The sequence below is a fragment of the Miniopterus schreibersii genome, assembly GCF_964146895.1.
Source record: "Miniopterus schreibersii genome assembly, chromosome: 3".
Classification (NCBI taxonomy): domain Eukaryota; kingdom Metazoa; phylum Chordata; class Mammalia; order Chiroptera; family Miniopteridae; genus Miniopterus; species Miniopterus schreibersii.
The window spans coordinates 17,952,395-17,969,826 of record NC_138103.1 but is presented as its reverse complement, the minus strand read 5'-3'; the positions used below and the strand labels follow the sequence as shown (position 1 = coordinate 17,969,826).

The 17,432-nt window shown below is 48.1% G+C and overlaps 2 protein-coding genes across 2 annotated transcripts; both read left to right on the top strand.

Annotated features, from left to right (window-relative positions):
* Positions 1–12,194: 12,194 nt before the first annotated feature.
* On the top strand, positions 12,195–12,441 carry PRM1 (protamine 1; the record flags this gene model as incomplete). The annotated part of the gene is made up of 2 exons (XM_081131721.1): positions 12,195–12,303; positions 12,401–12,441. The coding sequence occupies 2 exons, from the start codon at positions 12,195–12,197 to the stop codon at positions 12,439–12,441; spliced, it is 150 nt and encodes a 49-aa protein (XP_080987847.1).
* A 4,315-nt stretch (positions 12,442–16,756) lies between these two features.
* Positions 16,757–17,050, top strand: PRM3 (protamine 3; the record flags this gene model as incomplete). The annotated part of the gene is made up of 1 exon (XM_081132864.1): positions 16,757–17,050. One exon carries the CDS (start codon positions 16,757–16,759, stop codon positions 17,048–17,050), a length of 294 nt encoding a protein of 97 aa, XP_080988990.1.
* Positions 17,051–17,432: the final 382 nt, after the last annotated feature.

Sequence of the window (17,432 nt, the reverse complement as noted above, 5' to 3'; positions counted from 1 at the left end):
GCGAGCAAGAAGGGGACATAGAACATTCACCCAGTAAGCATTTAGAATGCACCTTTGCTCTGTGCACTGGGCTCTGTGGCAGGGAATGAGACATACAAGGGCTAGGGGTAGTTAGCACATAAAGATGACTTCAGATCATGATTAGGGCTATGACGAATGAAATGGGAATGTGATCAACATTAGGAGGAGGAACATCAGACAGGGAGGCCAGGGAGGACCTCTCTAAAGAGCCACAGACCTGCCAGACAAGAAGCAGTCAGCCAGGCAAAGCTACGGGACCAGAGTGTTCCGGGCAGAGGGAACAGCCAGTGCGAGGGCCCTGAGGCTGGAACACCTTGCTGTGTTGGCAGATTAGCCAGGAGGCCCTCAGGGTCCTAGGTTTCTGCAGCACGCAGGGTAAAGGGGTGCAGATGGGTGTATACGGGAGGAGGAGGGGGACTCTCATTGGTCCTCTGACTCCCTAAACTCTCCCGCAGAATGACTTTCCTCATGTTCCTCTCACCCAACTCCTACCGGTCATGTGGGGTTTCAGCTAAATGTCACGTATACACACCCCCAATTTAAACTAGGTACCCCCTTCCTTCTCCCTGTTACAACCTTGACTATATGAGTGAAAGACCTGGATTCTGAGTTTAGCCCCCTCAGAGCCTCCTCCCCCCCACCCCAGCCTCCTCCACACAGGGGACCCCGAGTCACCTTCCCCACCCTCTTCTAGGACCCTAAGATGTAAAAGCCCCGGCCATCCTTGATCCCACTCATAACAGTGGCCACAATGAGAGTCTATCTACCCCAGGGCCTGCAGGGTTGACAAAGGCCCCGCCCCACGTAGCTGGCCATGGAAGGAGCTGCCCTGGCTGGAGAGGAGAGAGACCCTCTAAGTGGAGCCAAGACACTGGCTCTCCGGCACTGCCCCTCGCCCACTCTCACTGGATCATCTGCACTTGTGGGGTTTCCCTGAGGTTTGCTATTATATTAATTTTGCTATTATATTAATTATATTGCTAAATGCAATACGGGATTCTAGTTTGAATCATGGCACAGCAAAAGGACATTATGCCTGGCTGGTGTGGCTCAGTGGTTGAGTGTCTACCCATGAACCAGGAGGTCACAGTTTGACTCCTGGGCAGGGCACATGCCCGGGTTGTGGGCTCGATCCCTAGCAGGGGGCAGTCAGGAGGCAGCCGATCAATGATTCTCATCATTGATGTTTCTCTCTCTCCCTCTCCCTCTCCCTTCCTCTCTCTGAAGTCAATAAAAACAATTTTGAAAAAAAGAAAAGGACATTAGTGGAAAAACTTGAAATCTGAATGAAGTCTGGAGAATCATAATACAGGGGTGGGCAAAAGTAGGTCTACAGTTGTAAGTGCGCCAAACCCAGAGTTAATAAAGCTATTGTAACAATCATAACCCTCACACCTTTTTCCATATGAACAATTGTAAGCCTACTCTGCCCATCCCTGTGGTCATGTACCAATGCTGTGGTTTTAGTTTTCATACTAAAATGGGGAAACTGGGTGAGGGGTAGATGAGAACTGTTTGTGCTAACCTTGCAACCTTTTTGTAAATCTAAAATTATTCCAACCCAAATTTAGTTAAAAAAAATAAATTAAAGGATAAAAAGAGGAATGTAAGCCACGCAACAGATCCACCCACCTGACACATAAGGAAGACAATGTGACGACACCTAGGGAGAACCCTATGTGACCAAAGGCAGAGGCTGGAGTGACGCATCTGCAAGCCAAGGAATGCCAGTGACTGCCAACGGCACCAGAAGGTAAGAGTGAGGCATGGAACGGACCCTCCCTGGGGCCTCCAGAGGCAGGGAGCCGAGCAGACAGCCTTAGGCCTTCTGGCTTCTGTAACTGTGAGAAAATACTTTTCTGTTGTTTTAAGTCACCCAGTTTGGGATACCTTGTTATGACACCCCCAGGAAGATAATACAGATTCCATAAAAATGAAAACATTGGCTCAGGAAAAAAACTCAAAAGTAAAAATTAAATGACTGAGTCCCAGCGACAGTGGGTGAAAACACTGACAAATCCTCTCCCCGCAAAACAACTATAAAACTGGACAAAGTACTTTTTTATTGCAAAACAACAATTATTTCAGGGGTTTGGAATAGAACAAAGGCATATAACAAATTGAGGAGCATTTATTTTGTAAAAATTGCTGAACTTCGGTAAAAATAGAAGTCTAGCTTTGCTTTAACATGGCAGCCAGGAAAATTAGAGACACTGTCTCCCGCAGCCGCTAGCATTCTAAAAGTTCTCATTCCAAAAAAGTTGAAACACCCCAATGATGCAGGAGGATCTTCTCATTGCAAAAGAGCAAAACAAAGCAAATGAAACCCCACGTTGGTTCTCTTACCCTCCAATCTCATCTCCCTCCTTTGGCATTACTGTAGCTATACAGAAATAAATAATTTGGTCTTGCGTTTATTTTGATATTTTAAAAAGTCATACTGTACTATTTAAAAAAAAAAAGGTAAAACCTGACAATACCAAATGTTGGGGAGAACATGGAGAAAGCGCAGGGAGGAGGGGAGGAGGGGTATATATGTTACAAACATCCTACAGAGCCAGCTAGCACCTTGGGTCAAGTTCAAAGGGGCATGGCCAGCAGCCCCACACTCCTTTACTGCAGGGGCTCTCAGAATGGGGCCCTCAGACCCTCCAGCATCAGCATCACCTGGAAACTTGTTAGAAACGAAGGTTCTCAGGCTCTGTCCCGGACAAACTGGAAAAAAACAAAAACAAAACCCACACCTCTGGGTTGGGTGCCAGCAATGGTGTTTTCACAAGCCCTCCAGATGATTCTGATGCATGCTGGAACTTGAAACTATTAGTCTGCTGAATGTGTTCTATGTAATCCTTGACCACGGGCGCAAACTTGGTCACTGCAGCGCTGTTTGCAATGGCAGAGAACTGGGAACAGCCTACATGTCCATGGAGAGGAAATGAAGACAGCAGTTAGAAGGCAGTATCAATGGCGCAATGGATGCTCAGCCCCCCTCATCCTCACCCACGTGTGGCCACGGGGGTGAATCTCCTACACACAACACCCAGCAAACACAGCAAATTATGTGACACATACAGTGTGATGTCAGACAAAGGTTTCAGGACCCAGGAGTGTTCTGACTGGGGAAACGTACGTATGGATATAATGATAAACACTGTTATTCGGGGAGAGAGGAAAGGGAATGAGACGGGGAGGGAAGGAATAAAAGGGGGGATTTAGATCTACCCAAAATGTTTTATGTTTTTAATCTCCAGAGATGGGGGATAGGTACAGTGCATGCCTGAGAAACTTCATTAAAATAATTCTAATGGATACGTGCTTGTTAAAAATGATTCATAGAGACACAGGTAAAGTTCAAAGTGAGGGCCCCTCATTTTAACCCCACATCTTCTCTGAATATTTGGTTTATATACTTGCAAAGTTGAGTCTATTCATTCCTTAAAAAATAATGAATGTGATCTTCTGGGAAAGGCAAACTATGGGGACAGTAAAGAGATCAGCAGTGGTTGCTAGGTGCTAGGGGAAGGGGGAGCGCGACCAGGCAAAGCCCCGGGATCTGTCGGGCAGTGATAGTCTGTATGATTCTGCAACGGTGGACACGTCACTATAGGTTTGTCAAAACCCACAGACTCACACAACAGAGTGAGCCCCAATGTAATCCATGGGCTTTAGCTAATAATAACGAATCAATATCAGTTCATCAATTATAAAAAATGTACCACACTAATGCAAAATGTTAATAATAGGGGAAACTGAGGTGAGGGAGGCAGAGGGGATATGAGAACTCTACTTCTTGCTCAACTATCTGTAAACCTAAAACTGCTCTAAAAAATAGTCTATTAATTTAAATAAATTAACCCCCAAATGAATGTTTACTTTTCTGTCTCTTTTAAATGTTTTCTTTAATGGATGTTGTCATGGGGTTTTTTTGTTGTTTTTTTAAAAAATATATCTTTATTGATTTCAGAGAGAGGAAGGGAGAGGGGGAGAGACAGAAATATCAATGATGGGAGTCACTGATCGGCTGCCTCCCGCACCACCCCCACTGGGGATCGAGTCCGCAACCCGGGCATGTGTCCTGACCAGGAATCGAATCGTGATCTCCTGGATCATAGGTCGATGTTCAACCTCTAAGCCACGCCTGCCGGGCATGTTTATTAAAATGAATGCGGCTCTCAATAACACACAGAGGCCACTCTCCACATGAGTATTCCCAGAGCTGTCCTTGAACAAACTCTTTCTAACTGCCTGTAGGATTCCGGCAGACCAGCTAGAAGGTACTGGCCAGACCCTGCCAATGGACACTGAGGTTGCCTCCAACTCTGGGGCTGTCACCAGCAGGGCTGTGGCAGATTGGTCACGTGTGTATGCTTTGCTCATTTGTGAGTGTTCCCAGTTCTTCACTGTGGGCCGCACTTTCTAATATGGGAGCCACAAGCCCCACGTGGCTTCTAAAAGCCTGAAATGTGGCTTGTCTGAAATGAGAGGGGCTGTAAGGGTGAAATCTACCCAATTTCCAAAACTAGGCATGAACAGAAGAATGCAATGTATCTCATCATTTCTATATTAAGAGCATGTCAAAATGATCATAGTTTTGCTGTTGGGTTAAATAAAACATTAAAATGAATTTTGCTTGTTTCTTTTTATTTTTTTTAAGGTAGCTACCAGGAAATTTAAAATGACATACCCTGTACTTGTGGCTTGGGTTCTATGTCTATTGGATGGCCCTGATCGAGGGGTAGACTTATGCAAGTGAAACTGTTCAGTCCAATGATGCCTGCAGTAATGTTGCTAATATGTGGTTAAGTAAACAAAAATATTTGCAGAAATGTAGTGGGATCTACTATGTATTCTTTTTAAAGACAAACAATTTTTTTTTGGTGTGTGTGTGTGTGTGTACACACACGCACATGCAAGCAAAGTTCTGGAAGGATCCACCAAACTATTCAACTGGGAGGAGCTGGTAAAGGGAGCTCTCCAGGAGGAGGGGCTCTCCAGGACGAGTGGTATCAATTCTTTTTTATAAGGATGCTCTTATTTACTGAGTAACAAAAAATCTCCTTGGAAAGATATACACACTTGAAAGTGTGGCTGAGCTCCCAGTTTCAGGTAATGGTTCTCTAAGTGAAGGCCCATGTGGCTCTGAAGCAGGATCTTGGGTCTAGACTGACACCTCCATCCTGGTGGGTGGAGGACTGGCTGGGGTTGGAGCCAAGAGCAGGGGCTGGACTCAGTCTGAGTTTGAATCCTGACTGTGAGACCCTGGACAAGTCCTTAAGCCTCTGAGCCTCATTCCCCTTCTATAAAATGAAACCAATCCTTCCTGACTGCACAGAGCTGCAATCAACCGATGAGCTGGAAAGCGGGAGAGAAGCCTGGCGGTGGGCAAAGGAGCCTCGATCTCGGTCCTTCACTGGGAAAGCGGAAGCCTCAGCAGGGACCTTCTGCTGTGCCAGCCACGTCTGCCTGCCCTGCAACACCTGCACGCCCTCCCTTCCTGCCAGGTACCTGGATGGCCACCCTGCTCTTCTCTAAAGCCAGTCCCCACGCTCATGTCCGGCCGCATCCTGTCCCCTCTCACGTGCTCCAGGATAGGGCTCCAATAACTCTGCTCAGTATCATCATTTTTCGTTCTCAAAAAAATGAGCATGATTGTTCCCCCCAGGAAACAAACATGCCCTGTATCCCATTTCAAAACCAAACCTCCTTGGGGCCCTGCATCCTCTGCCAGCTACATTCCTGTTCTGCTTCCCTTTGCAGTGGAAGTCCCTGAAAAACCTGTCGGTCTGGATCTCTCCAGTTCCTCTCCTCTCCCTCTCCCTAAAACCCACTCCCATTAGCACTCCTTGCTCCATCACTTCACTCAGACTGTACTGAAGGTTGCCAGTGCCTGCCATGTTGTTAACTCATGTGTGAATTCTCAGTAGGGATACCTCTGATGGCCAGTTTCCTAATTGGGTTCCCCACCTCCACCCCTTATCCCATGTCCTTCTCGACACAGCAGCAGAGAATGTCACTCCTGTGGTTCCCATCTCATTCAGAATAAAAGCCAATTCTTAGAGTGACTGACAAAATTGTCCATAATTTGGTGCCCCCACCACTATGACCTCGCCTCCCACTGACTCCTCACCTCTCTATACTCCAGCCATACTGGCCTCCTTATTGTTCCTTGAACACAGCAGATACATCCCTACCCCAGGGCCTTTGCACTGGCAGTTCCCCCTGCCTGTGATACTTTTCCCAGATAGCCACGACTGACCCCTCACTGCCTTCAGGATTTGCTCAAATGCCGCCTTATCAACAAGGCTTGCCCTGATCACCTGAATTGCCACTTGTCCCAACCACCCCCAGCAAGCCCAGCAAGCCCCATCCTGCTCTACTTTTTCTGTTTTCCTTTCAATGTACTATACAATTTACTTATCATGCTTATCGCTTGACCTCCTGCTCTAGAATATAAACTATATGAAGGCAGGGATCTTTGTTTAGTTTACGGTGCTTAGAACAGTGCCCAGTACAAAGGGCATTCATCAAATAGTAATTGGATAAATTCATGAATGGAGAGGTACCAGAGGTAAAGGTTAACAATTCTATGACCACTATATATATACTGAACTGGAACAATTAAGTAAATGGATGATGAATGGCAAGAGCCAGGGTTCCCACTGTTGGGGTAGGAGGTTATAGCTAAGGAGCGGGGAGGCCAGAATGACCCATGTGGGGGTGGATTAGAACTGGAGACATCAGGATGAACTCATGTTTACTTTAATAATAACATAGAGTTGTGTATAGAAATGTAAATATATATTAAGGTTAATATACACACATATATTTCCTTGCTCTGTCAGCCAAGAAGGCCTAGAAGCAACATCACCCCATAGCAACAAGCACCCCAGCTCCCAGATCTGGTTTCTAACACCATTTTCCAATGAAAGGGCGCAGGGCTCCTTGGAGAAATGGCTGATTCTAGGTCTAGGACAGGAAATGTACAAGATGAGCCTGGAGCATCTCACAGGGCCTGAAAGTAAGGAAGTGGTCAAAAACACACATGATTTTTTGGGGAGGTGGCAGGGGCGGGAGTCAAAGGGACACGAGTCACAAGAGCTCCCTTAGGCCAAAAGTGGAACAACTTGAGCAATAAAATAAAGCAGTATTGGATTATAACCCAAAGTATGAAATTTCCATGAGTCTATGCTGATATAAACATATGATTAAATAAATAAATGAGGGAGAAGAGATAAATATTCACTGCAGAAGAATTTCAAATAGTTTATGTACATACTGTGGCCTCAAGGAGGTGGGACCTAATTCCCCATCCCTTAAGTGTGGGCTGCACAGTGACTTCCTCCCAAAGACTACTGTGTAAAATGGGAGACGAAAAGGAGTAATTTTACAGTAGAGAAACCTGATAAACACACCTCAGCCAGGTGATTAAAGTCAACATCAGTCACGGTATGTCATCTTGAGAGCATGTGCCGTTGATAGAACGTGAGAACAGACCTTCCCTTCTGTCATCTTCCTCCCAAAACACACCACCCCTGGTCCACAGTAATGAACCAGCACTGGTTTCTTAGTTGTGACAAATGGGCCATGGTGATGTAAAATGTTACTTTAACAGTGGGGAAAAGATGAGCATTCTCTTTGTAACCAACTTTTCCCAAAAGAAAAAATTTATTGAAGAAAAAATTATAACCTCACAACTAAATGGGATCATGAGACACAGCAAATATTCAGATAATATAGCAATGGGTATTACTTTTTTCATTATTTCTTTCCCCCCGATCATGGAAGTAACTCAACATTCAGAAATGCCTTGAGCCTTAGGTAAAAAATTTCAAAAAATACCAAAATAAATAAAATAGAAAGATAAACCTTCCATAATTCCACTCTCCACTGCTAAGTCAATGTATTATAGTCTGGACTCTTCCCTTGGCATATGTGAACGTTTATTTAAAAATGTTTTGCAAACATGGGACGATGCCCTGCACTTTAGCAGCTCACTTAGTGTTGACTGTGGACTCCCTTCCCTATCGGTGCGCCTCCCTCTACCGTGTTCTTCTGAGCCGCCTGAGCTGTTCTGCAACATGGATGGAACAAGTGACCATTTCCTTCAGCTGAACACTGTTATTGCCCATTTTCTTCCTATAAACAATGTTCCAGTGAACACCCTCCCGCACATGCCTTTATGAACACGTGTGAGAATTCCTGCAAGACAGATCCCTGACTGTAGCATTAAGGGTGTGGTGGCACATTTAAAACATTGTCACCTTACTGCTAAATTGTCCTCTATTATCCTGAGAATTAACTGCCTGGCTCCAACCTCTGCCTTCACTTCTTTGGTGAGTCTCCCCTTGATTAAAATGGCCATGGGGGGCCATTGTGACATCACAGATGTTGGAGGAGGGACAACACACACTGTGTGATTGACCAACCAGGACCTCAGGGGACAGTACTGCCCATCCTCCTGAGTTTAGGGGTGTGTCTGAGATGAAAGGAGTCTTGGGGATTAGTGCCATTTCTCAGCTTGGGGCCGTACCCAACAGAACAAGGGCAGAGGGCAGGGAAAGGGTGTGTAAATTTCAAAAGCCAAGTACGATATCATGATTTAATATTTGAAAAATGACAAAAGAATTTTCTCATACGAAACACTTATCATTCAGTTCTTCAATAAATATATGGATTTATGTACTGGTTACTCTCAGCTCTAAGATTGCCACTGAACACAGTTGAGTTTCTGATCTCAATGAACTAATATTCCTACTTGGAGACAAATAATGAACACAAGATGTACCAATGACAAGTGTCGCATTATTTAAGGTAACAGCTGCTAGAACATACAAACCTCAACATTTCAGAAGGCTACCGAAGTCCTCCCAACTCCAGACTAGGCCAAATGCTCCACCTCATAGCTCCAAGGGCCACTTCTTCCAAGAAATATAACCTATTTCTGTGATGATCTGATTAATGCCCCTCCCCCCCTCCACTAAACTGTAAGGCCAAGCAAGACTCCTTTTTTCCTCTGTAGCCACAGGGGCCATCTTTCAGTTCCAAGCTTTTTCCTGTCCCCCTGCTGAGTCTTCAAACCAACAGACCACTCCCATCAGCCAAGTCTCAGCTCACATATCCCCTCCAGAGTGGCCTTCTCAGACCTCCTTGTGGTACTAGTGTCCTGCCAGCCACTCTGCCCACCACCAGCTCTTGTGCCCCTTCAGCTCTGTGGCAGAGGGGAAATACACCGATTCTCACTCCCCTTTCCACAGCACATTTCTGGGGAGCAGCAGTCCACAGACTTGACCTCCAGGCCTTCCTTGTGTCCCACAAGGTCATATGACTAGCTCACCAATGATGTGGGGACAGAAGTGGAGTGTGTCACTTTGGACCAAGGCAGTTAAGAAACAGAGGAGCCTTCCCTACTCTCCCTCTACCCAGTGGCTGGATGTAAACATCCAGGTCACGCTGGAAGCTATGTGCCCGAGTCCCTGAATGACTGGGGCAGAGCTACTGGCTCTCTCCCTGACAGGGACACCCACCTTGAAGAGAAGTTGGCACAGCAGCCTCCTCATCATTCAGCTCTCAGCTCAAATGTCAGTAAGGCCACTCCCAACACCCTCCAGTCATTCTCTGGCACATCAAACGATTCTGTGCATATTTGTGATAAACATCAAAGTCTTTTGTTCATTTATTTGTTCACTAGAATACTATCTTTCCCAACTAGAATGTAAGCTTCTTACGGGTCAAGAACTCTTATCTCTCTTGCTCATGCTGTATTCCCACTGCCTAGAATAGTGCCTGGCACATAACAGACGCTCAATAAAAACCTGAGTGAATGTGTGATCCAGCCCATGTTTCAAATCCTCGTCTGTAAAACAGGGTAAATACCAAACTCTACCATTTCTTGGGGCTCTTCTGGGACAATGTAGGTTATCTTTAAAAAGTATTAAGTGTTACAGGATTGAGGGTAATAAGCTATAGTCGATCTAGACATGAATCAATAAAGAAAATGTATTGTTAACCTACTATATGCCAGGTGCAGCCCTTTTAGTAACTCAGTGGACTTCAGCTTCAATTCATGGTTTTCCTCCCTTCTTGTGGGTTTGGAGGTAGGGTTCTGGAAGTTTCTGGCTGCACCCTTTCTGGGACAAAGAGTACAAATTATCTAATTATCCACTGACCTCTTTCTCCTTCCTAAGAGCTCCAGCTCTATCCTGAGGGGAGGATGCTCCTGCAGTAAGGCAAATGGTCAGAAGGGGAAGTTGCTGGGTGTTTGGGAAACTCTTTACAGGGTAATGACATCTTTTACCCCCTCCTCCTCTTCTTCCTTCCTGCTTGGACAGTAAATATGGATGAATTTTCAGTAGGGCCAAGGCTAGCCCTTAGTGTGCTTTTGTTTGAATTAGAAAAAAACTTCCACTGTGAGCATTCAAATAAGAACAGCTCCTGTGGACACACCCATGCCTATGGGTGCTGGGCCTGCATTCCGTCTCCACCCAATTCCTAAGCTGAGAGCTTTGAGCAGTACCCCAACTGCAAAACCATCCACGGCAGCCCTGATTTTGGACTGTGAGGCAACCCTGAGAATGGAAAGAGCTTGCTGAGGGCAGAGCTGAAAGATAAAAGCAGCCCTGGGACCTTGATAAGGGTGGAGCCCCTACACCAGCCCTGGAAGGCCTCCCTCCTGACTCCTTTTCCTTCTGTTCAAAAAAAAATAAAAAAAAGTGAATGATGTATTTGGAAATAACTTCAAAGTGAGAGAAAATTTGCAAGAACTGTACAAAGAACTCGCCGTCACCCAGACTGGTCAGTTAACATTCCACCTCTTTACTCCTCTGCCCTCTCCTTGCTGCCTTCCTCCCTCTCCTTCTCTATGTAGATCTGGACTCACTGTTTCTCTTCTTCTGAATCACTTGAGAACACTGGGCAGACACAATACCCGCCACCCCTAAACACTCCAGTGTGTACCCCTCGAACCAGGACACTAACGTTCATCCAAACCTCCTCTTGATTTCTAAAGTGAAACATAAAACTTCTATCTAAAAGTCAGTTATTTTGGCTTGCTGTTAAAAGTAACCATATCTACAATGTGACCCCAATAAATTCAATAAAAAGAAAAAAATTAAAAAATGAAAATTTAAAAAATAAGAAAAAATAATAAAAGAAACCAAATCTATTAATAACTGCTACTCTCTATAGCCCTAAAATTCCTGGGCGACGTGGGAAAGATCGGAGGAAGCTCAGAGTTGTCAGGCCTAGTCTTGCTGGTCTCTGTGCTCCGCCCTTTGATTCCTTATACCTGTCAAGCACCTTTCAGCCTCAGAACTTTTCAATTGAGGTAAAATTCACATAACATAAAATCAATTATTTCAAAGTGAACAATTCAGTGGCATTTAGTACATTCACCTCTCTCTAGTTCCAAAAAACATTTTTATCTCCCCAGCAGGAAACTCGCACCCACTAATCAGTCACTCCCCATTCCCCCCACTCCGGGCAACCACTTGATTTGTCTATGTTTCCCTCTTTTGGACACTTCATATAAATGGAATCACACCGCCCATGCTGCCTCAGAGGCTTGCACCAGCTGCTCCCTTCTCCCAGATGCTTTTCCCTCCTCCAACTGTGACATCCTTTAGGAGTTCACTTCACCTGCACTTCCTTAGGGAGCTACCCTAGGGCCTCCCATGAGGTTGTCCCCCCAAAATACACCCCCATAAAAATCCGGTTTCTCTTGTCAGCATTTGTCACAACTACAATTATTCTACAGTTATTTCATTAGTGTTTCCTGTAGTTAATTAGGCAGGAACACGTCTAATTTATCACTGTCTGCTGACACCTGGCCCAGAATCTGGCACATAGTAGGTGCTCAATAATATTTTGTTAATTGACTGAAAGATTATCCTTACAGGGAAGTCATCTTGTGGCTGGTGACGTGGTAGCCCCTCCCTGCCCTCACCAAGGGCCTCCCACGTGCCCTTATACGGACATGACGCAGGCCAGCCCTGGCTGGGGTCCGAGGCGGAGGCCTCTGCGACCTCACAATGGCCAGGCCCCGCACCTGTGTCTATAAGAGGCCCGGGGCCAGCCCCTGGCCCACAGCCCACAAAGTTCCACCTGCTCACAGGTTGGCTGGCTCAGCCAAGGTGGTACCCCTGCTCTGAGCACCCCGGCCAGCTCCACCCGGCACCATGGCCAGATACAGATGCTGCCGCAGCCACAGCCGGAGCAGATGCCGCCGCCGGAGACGAAGAGGTCGCAGACGGAGGAGGCGCTGCGGTCGGAGGAGGAGGAGGAGAGGTAAAGGGGGTCCCTGTGCGGGTTGAAAAGCCAAGAGCTGGGCAGAACTGGGGGTTCTGCCCACACTAAAATTTTCTCTCTCCACTTTGCTCCCCAGCGTGCTGCCGCCGCTACTCCATGAGGTGGAGGAGAAGATAAGACACTAAAGGCACAGCTAGCAAGTCCAGCACACTCCCGCCCGAATTTCCCGGCCTTCGAGACCCCCTCGCTACATCTGAACACGCCACCATCTCAACGAAATGAACATGAACAGGAGCCTGCTAACGAACAACGCCGCCTGTCAATAAATGTTGAAAAAATAACTCCACTTTGTGTCTTTGCTTTGAGAAGGGGGCTCAGGCGAGAGGAGGGCTTGGGGACAAAAGCGTGGGGGAGGGCTTGGGGATATGGGGAAGAGGGGACATGAGTGACGGTTGTCACATTAAATCTTGTTCCAAACTCTTGACTACCAAGTCAATCAAAATCTGCCTCTCCAACCATCCCTTTATAGATCCCCCCGTGGGGACAAGGACCCGGGTCACGCTGTTTCTGAGCACATCTCTCTCCAACACTGCTCCATGGCTGTCAGCTGCTTGAAGTGGACCACAGACAAATCAGGGCCTGACCCATCCCAGAGAGCTAGCTCTAGCTCATCACTATGTCCTACCAGTCCCCAAAGTCCCCACAGTTTTATTTTGGCCCAAAGCTCCCCTTGGTTTGGGTACAGTGACGGGCAGTTGCCCAGTTAGCCATTGAGCTAAGCTTTCACATTTAACCTGTGACGGCAACATGGTAACCTGACCGTCTCATCTGCCCACTCAACCCACATGATACACTGAGGGCTTGAAACCCCAAGGAAATGTGGAGATGGTTCGCAAAACACTTTGGACATTGGTATACTTGGCTCAGTTCACACTCTCATGGGTGGCAGAGCAAAGCTCAGGGCTGAGACTCTATTTCCTAAAGTGACAGGGCCACCTAGAACCTCAGAAGCATGGCCATGGCCTCCATGGGTCAGGCACCATGGTATATAGGTATTCTGCATTCACTTTCAGGCCTCATACCAACTTTGCAACACAGGGACAACCCTGTCTTTCCAGGTGAGGACATTAAATGGGGATCTGAAACTGCTTCTATGACCTCAGTCTAGGTGGTTTCCTACACCCAGAGGATATGGCAGAGGGCTGGACCCAGAAAGCCCTGCTCACCTTAATGCATATGAACACCAGGGTGGAATTAAGCCTCTGTATTAATCTGTTTCCTATGGCTACTGTAACATTACCACACACTTCATAGCTGACAACTCAAATTTATTATCTTACAGAATTCCAAAATGGGTCTTACAGGCTAAAAGCAAAGTGCAGGCAGGGCCATGTTATTTCTAGCTCCTAAGGGCCCCACCTGCATCTTCAAAGCCAGTGGCATAGGATCTTCAAAGCTCTTGTGACCCTCCTGCCTCCCTCTTCCATCTTTTAAGGACCCATGTAATTACAGTGGAACCCACCCAGGATAATCTGGGATGAGTTCCTATCTCCAGATCCTTAACTCACCCAGAAAGTCTTTTTTCAAGGTAACAATCAGGCTCAGGGATCAGGGCATGGACAGACATCTCTATGAAAGGGAAACCAGTCGCTATGATTGTGCTTCGGCTTTTTTTTTTTTTAATCCTCACCTGAAGATATTTTTTTTATTACTTTTCAGGGAGTGGAAGGGAGAGAGAAAGATGGATGTGAGAGAGAAACATCAATTGGTTGCCTCCTGCACTAGCCCCAGACCAGGGCCGGGGATCGAGCCTGCAACCAAGGTACATGCCCTTCGCCAGAATCGAACCCAGGACCATTCAGTCTGCGGGCCGCTGAGCCAAACCAGCTATGGCTGATTCTACTTTAACAGGATCATCAAAAGTACAGTGAGAGGGCTGGGAAGGGAGTGGAGGGTCAAGGACATGTACTCAAGCTCAGCCTTGCCCCTTATTTGCAGAGTCACCTTGAACAAGTCATTTAACCGCTTTGTGTCTGTTTCCCCCATGGAAAATGGGGATTATAACTTCTCATGGAAAATGAGAAGTAAATGAGTAAATGTATGGAAAGTAAATGAATTAAATTCCTGGCATATAGTAACCACTAGATAACTGTTGGCACATTAGCAATAATGAAGCCCCACCCAGACCATGGCACAGCCCTAAAGTGGTGAGGAAACCTCATAAATGGATACATGTGGATTCCCACTAGCTGGGTGAGAGAAGGGCTTAGATTTGGACAAGAAAAGGTTGGCTAAGTCCCACTTGCTACAAGGGACCAGGAAGGGGCTTGCCCTTCCGGGCCCTGCTGGCTGTGGACCCGTGTGTTTTCTTCATAGAGGGAGCTGGCCAGGGTGAGGACAATGGTGGGGTGGGGCCGATGAGTCATAGTGGGGGGCCCCTTTATATACGAGTGCCCAAAGAGCTGCCAGCAGACCAGACCAACATTAACAGCAAGAGCAGGTGGGCAGGCTTCAGCCCTCCTCCCTGTCCCCAAAGCTAGCTACAGCCTCAGCCTGAGCGCCTGACCTGTGATCACAATGGTTCAACACATCATGAGGAGTCTGAGTGAACGTCCACAGCAGGAAAGCCAGGAGCAAGAGCAGGATCCGAATGCAGAGGATGGCCATGTGGGTGGAAGGACGCTCAGAGGCCACTATCACCATAGACACAGGCGCTGCTCCCGAAGGCGGCTGTACAGGATTCACAGAAGGCGGCGCCGCTCCTGCCGAAGACGCCGGAGACGTGCGGGCAGGCACAGGAGGCACCGCAGAGGTTTGGCCAGTCCCTCTCTCTCACTCTGGGCGCCTACCCCTCCAGGCCACAGCACAGGAGGGCAGGGCAGTGGGGGGACTCAGGATATCCTGTGGGACCTGCCCCATTTGATAGTCCCCAAGCCCCAGCCCCACCCAGGTCCTCTGGACTGCCCTGTGACCAGAATTTTCTTTTCCAAAAGGCTGCAGAAGGGTCAGGAGGAGGAGAAGATACAGAAGGTACTACTAAACCTCCCTGGGCGCATCATACACCTGGCCGGAAACCAAGGAAAAGTCACCTGCCAAGCAACCACCTCACAAGACCGTAGCAATCTCTCCATGCTGGATGCCCAAACCCTAAGCCCATAAGTTCTTGAGTGAAACGAGCAAAAGTCACCTGCCAAATAAAGCTTGAGATAAGAAACCTGCTGGCCTGTCAGGGTCTCCTTTACGCAAAGGGCATCAATGCGGCCTCCCTTCCTTGGGAGGAAAGGAGCTGGGGGCCAGGGCAAGGGGGTTCAGCTGAGTGCTCTTATGAGCCAGGCACAGAGTGTTAACCGAGGATGTCACCCAGAGCCAGGGTTTGCCTCGAATGCCACCACACTATTTCACCGACGTGCCCGTTCCCTTGTCATCCACATCTGCAGGGGTCTTTCAGGCTAGGCGCTCAGCCTGAAGAACCTTAAGGGTGTGCTGGGTGGCTTGGGAAACTCTGCTGAGACGGGAAGCAGGTCTGGCATAGAGGAAACGGGGCGGATTAGTGTGAGGCCTGTGGCCAGTCAGCAGGGCCACACTCCTAGTTTCTGGTGGTTCCCTGTCATCCTGTTGTTCCTTGGCTGTGGCTGCATCACTTGTCTCTGCTTCCGTGGTCACAGGGCCGCCTCTGTGAAATGTCGGCCTCCCTCTCACAGGGACACTTGTGAGACACTTTATGGCTTACCCGGCTAATCCACCCCAGAGGGTCATTATTTAGCCTACTATAGCCACTGAAGATTTGGGGCAGAAAACTGGAAATATCTGATTTACATGTTGAAAAATGGATACCAAGGGGACCTAACTCTGCCCTCCCATGCATGTCATATGGGCATGTACAGCTAGAGACTTGTGACCCCAAAAGCTTAGGAGCGCTGCCTTGAAAGGGTGATTTTTGGAGGACAGGAAAGAAGTTTTTAAGTTTTAGGACACACATTTTAAGTACACCTGTGTAGGCACCTTCCTGAACATTTCCAGCTCTTCCCACCAGATGCACCTTTGTGTCCCCAGCCCCAAAGGTAGCCGCTGCTCTGACCTATCATCACACGCTGTCAACAGCTCTTTTAGGCTGGGTATTTCTGGGATGTGGGGAGGAGTCTGTGCGCTCTCCTGCTTCTGGAAATTCTACTCCCAAACTGTCATCCCAGCTCACAGGGAGACTTTAATCGGGGCGAATGAGGTCAGATGGAGGGGGCAGCCCGGTAGGGGGAGGCAGCCTCGGCACTGGCCTGGTATTCTGCCTCCGTTCTGCTCTGCAGGTGGCAAGAACTCAGGGGGGCTGCTCAGGGCCAAGATTTGAGTCAGGTGTCAGCCCAGGCCCAGGTATCCAAGGGTGGCGAGCTCCAGGGGCACCTTTGTGATGTCAGCGCCCTGCCTACAGTCCTCAGAGCCCCTCCACTTCTCCCTAGCGGCCTTCCCTCCCAGTCTGGAGAAGCAGCCAAAGCGGGCAATGGGTTCCCACTGTGCCAAGCTAAGCACAGGCCACAGCCGGGGCCATGAATCCTCCATGAAGAAGCTCGTGGCCTGCGTGAGTCAAGATAACTTCTCCTTGTCCTCGGAGGGCGAGGAAGAGGAGGAGGGAGAAGAGGAGGAAGAGGAGGAGGAGGAGGAGGAGGAAGAGGAGGAGGAGCTCCCGGTGCAGGGCAAGCTGCTGCTGATGGAGCCCGAGCGGCAGGAGGAGAGCGCTGAAGACGACGACCCTGTGGCCCAGCAGAGCCCCGAGCACGAGCAGACGCACTCCTGACCCCCGACGATGACCCAGGAAGAGGTGCCTGCTGCTGTTCCAGTGACAAGAACTTTCAGGAAAGAGTCAATAAAGTCTCCAAAGGAATTCTCCTTCTTTCTGGTCTCCTTGGCCTATGGTACCATGTACGTATTTGCTTGTGTGTGCATGTGCATGTGCGTGTGCGCGCGTGTGTGTGTGTGTGTGTGTGTGTTTAGGGAGGTTGAAGAGCCACCCTCCCCTGCTTTTGGGGTGACAATCTGGTAGCCTGGGTTGGAAAGTCATCTCAGCCAGTCCTGTCTCTGGGGGTGTATGTGTGACAGGATGGAAGTGGGGGGGAAGCTGGGGGGGGGAGATTCCTCTCCAAGTCTGAGCAGACACGGGCTGAAACGCCTGATGGGAC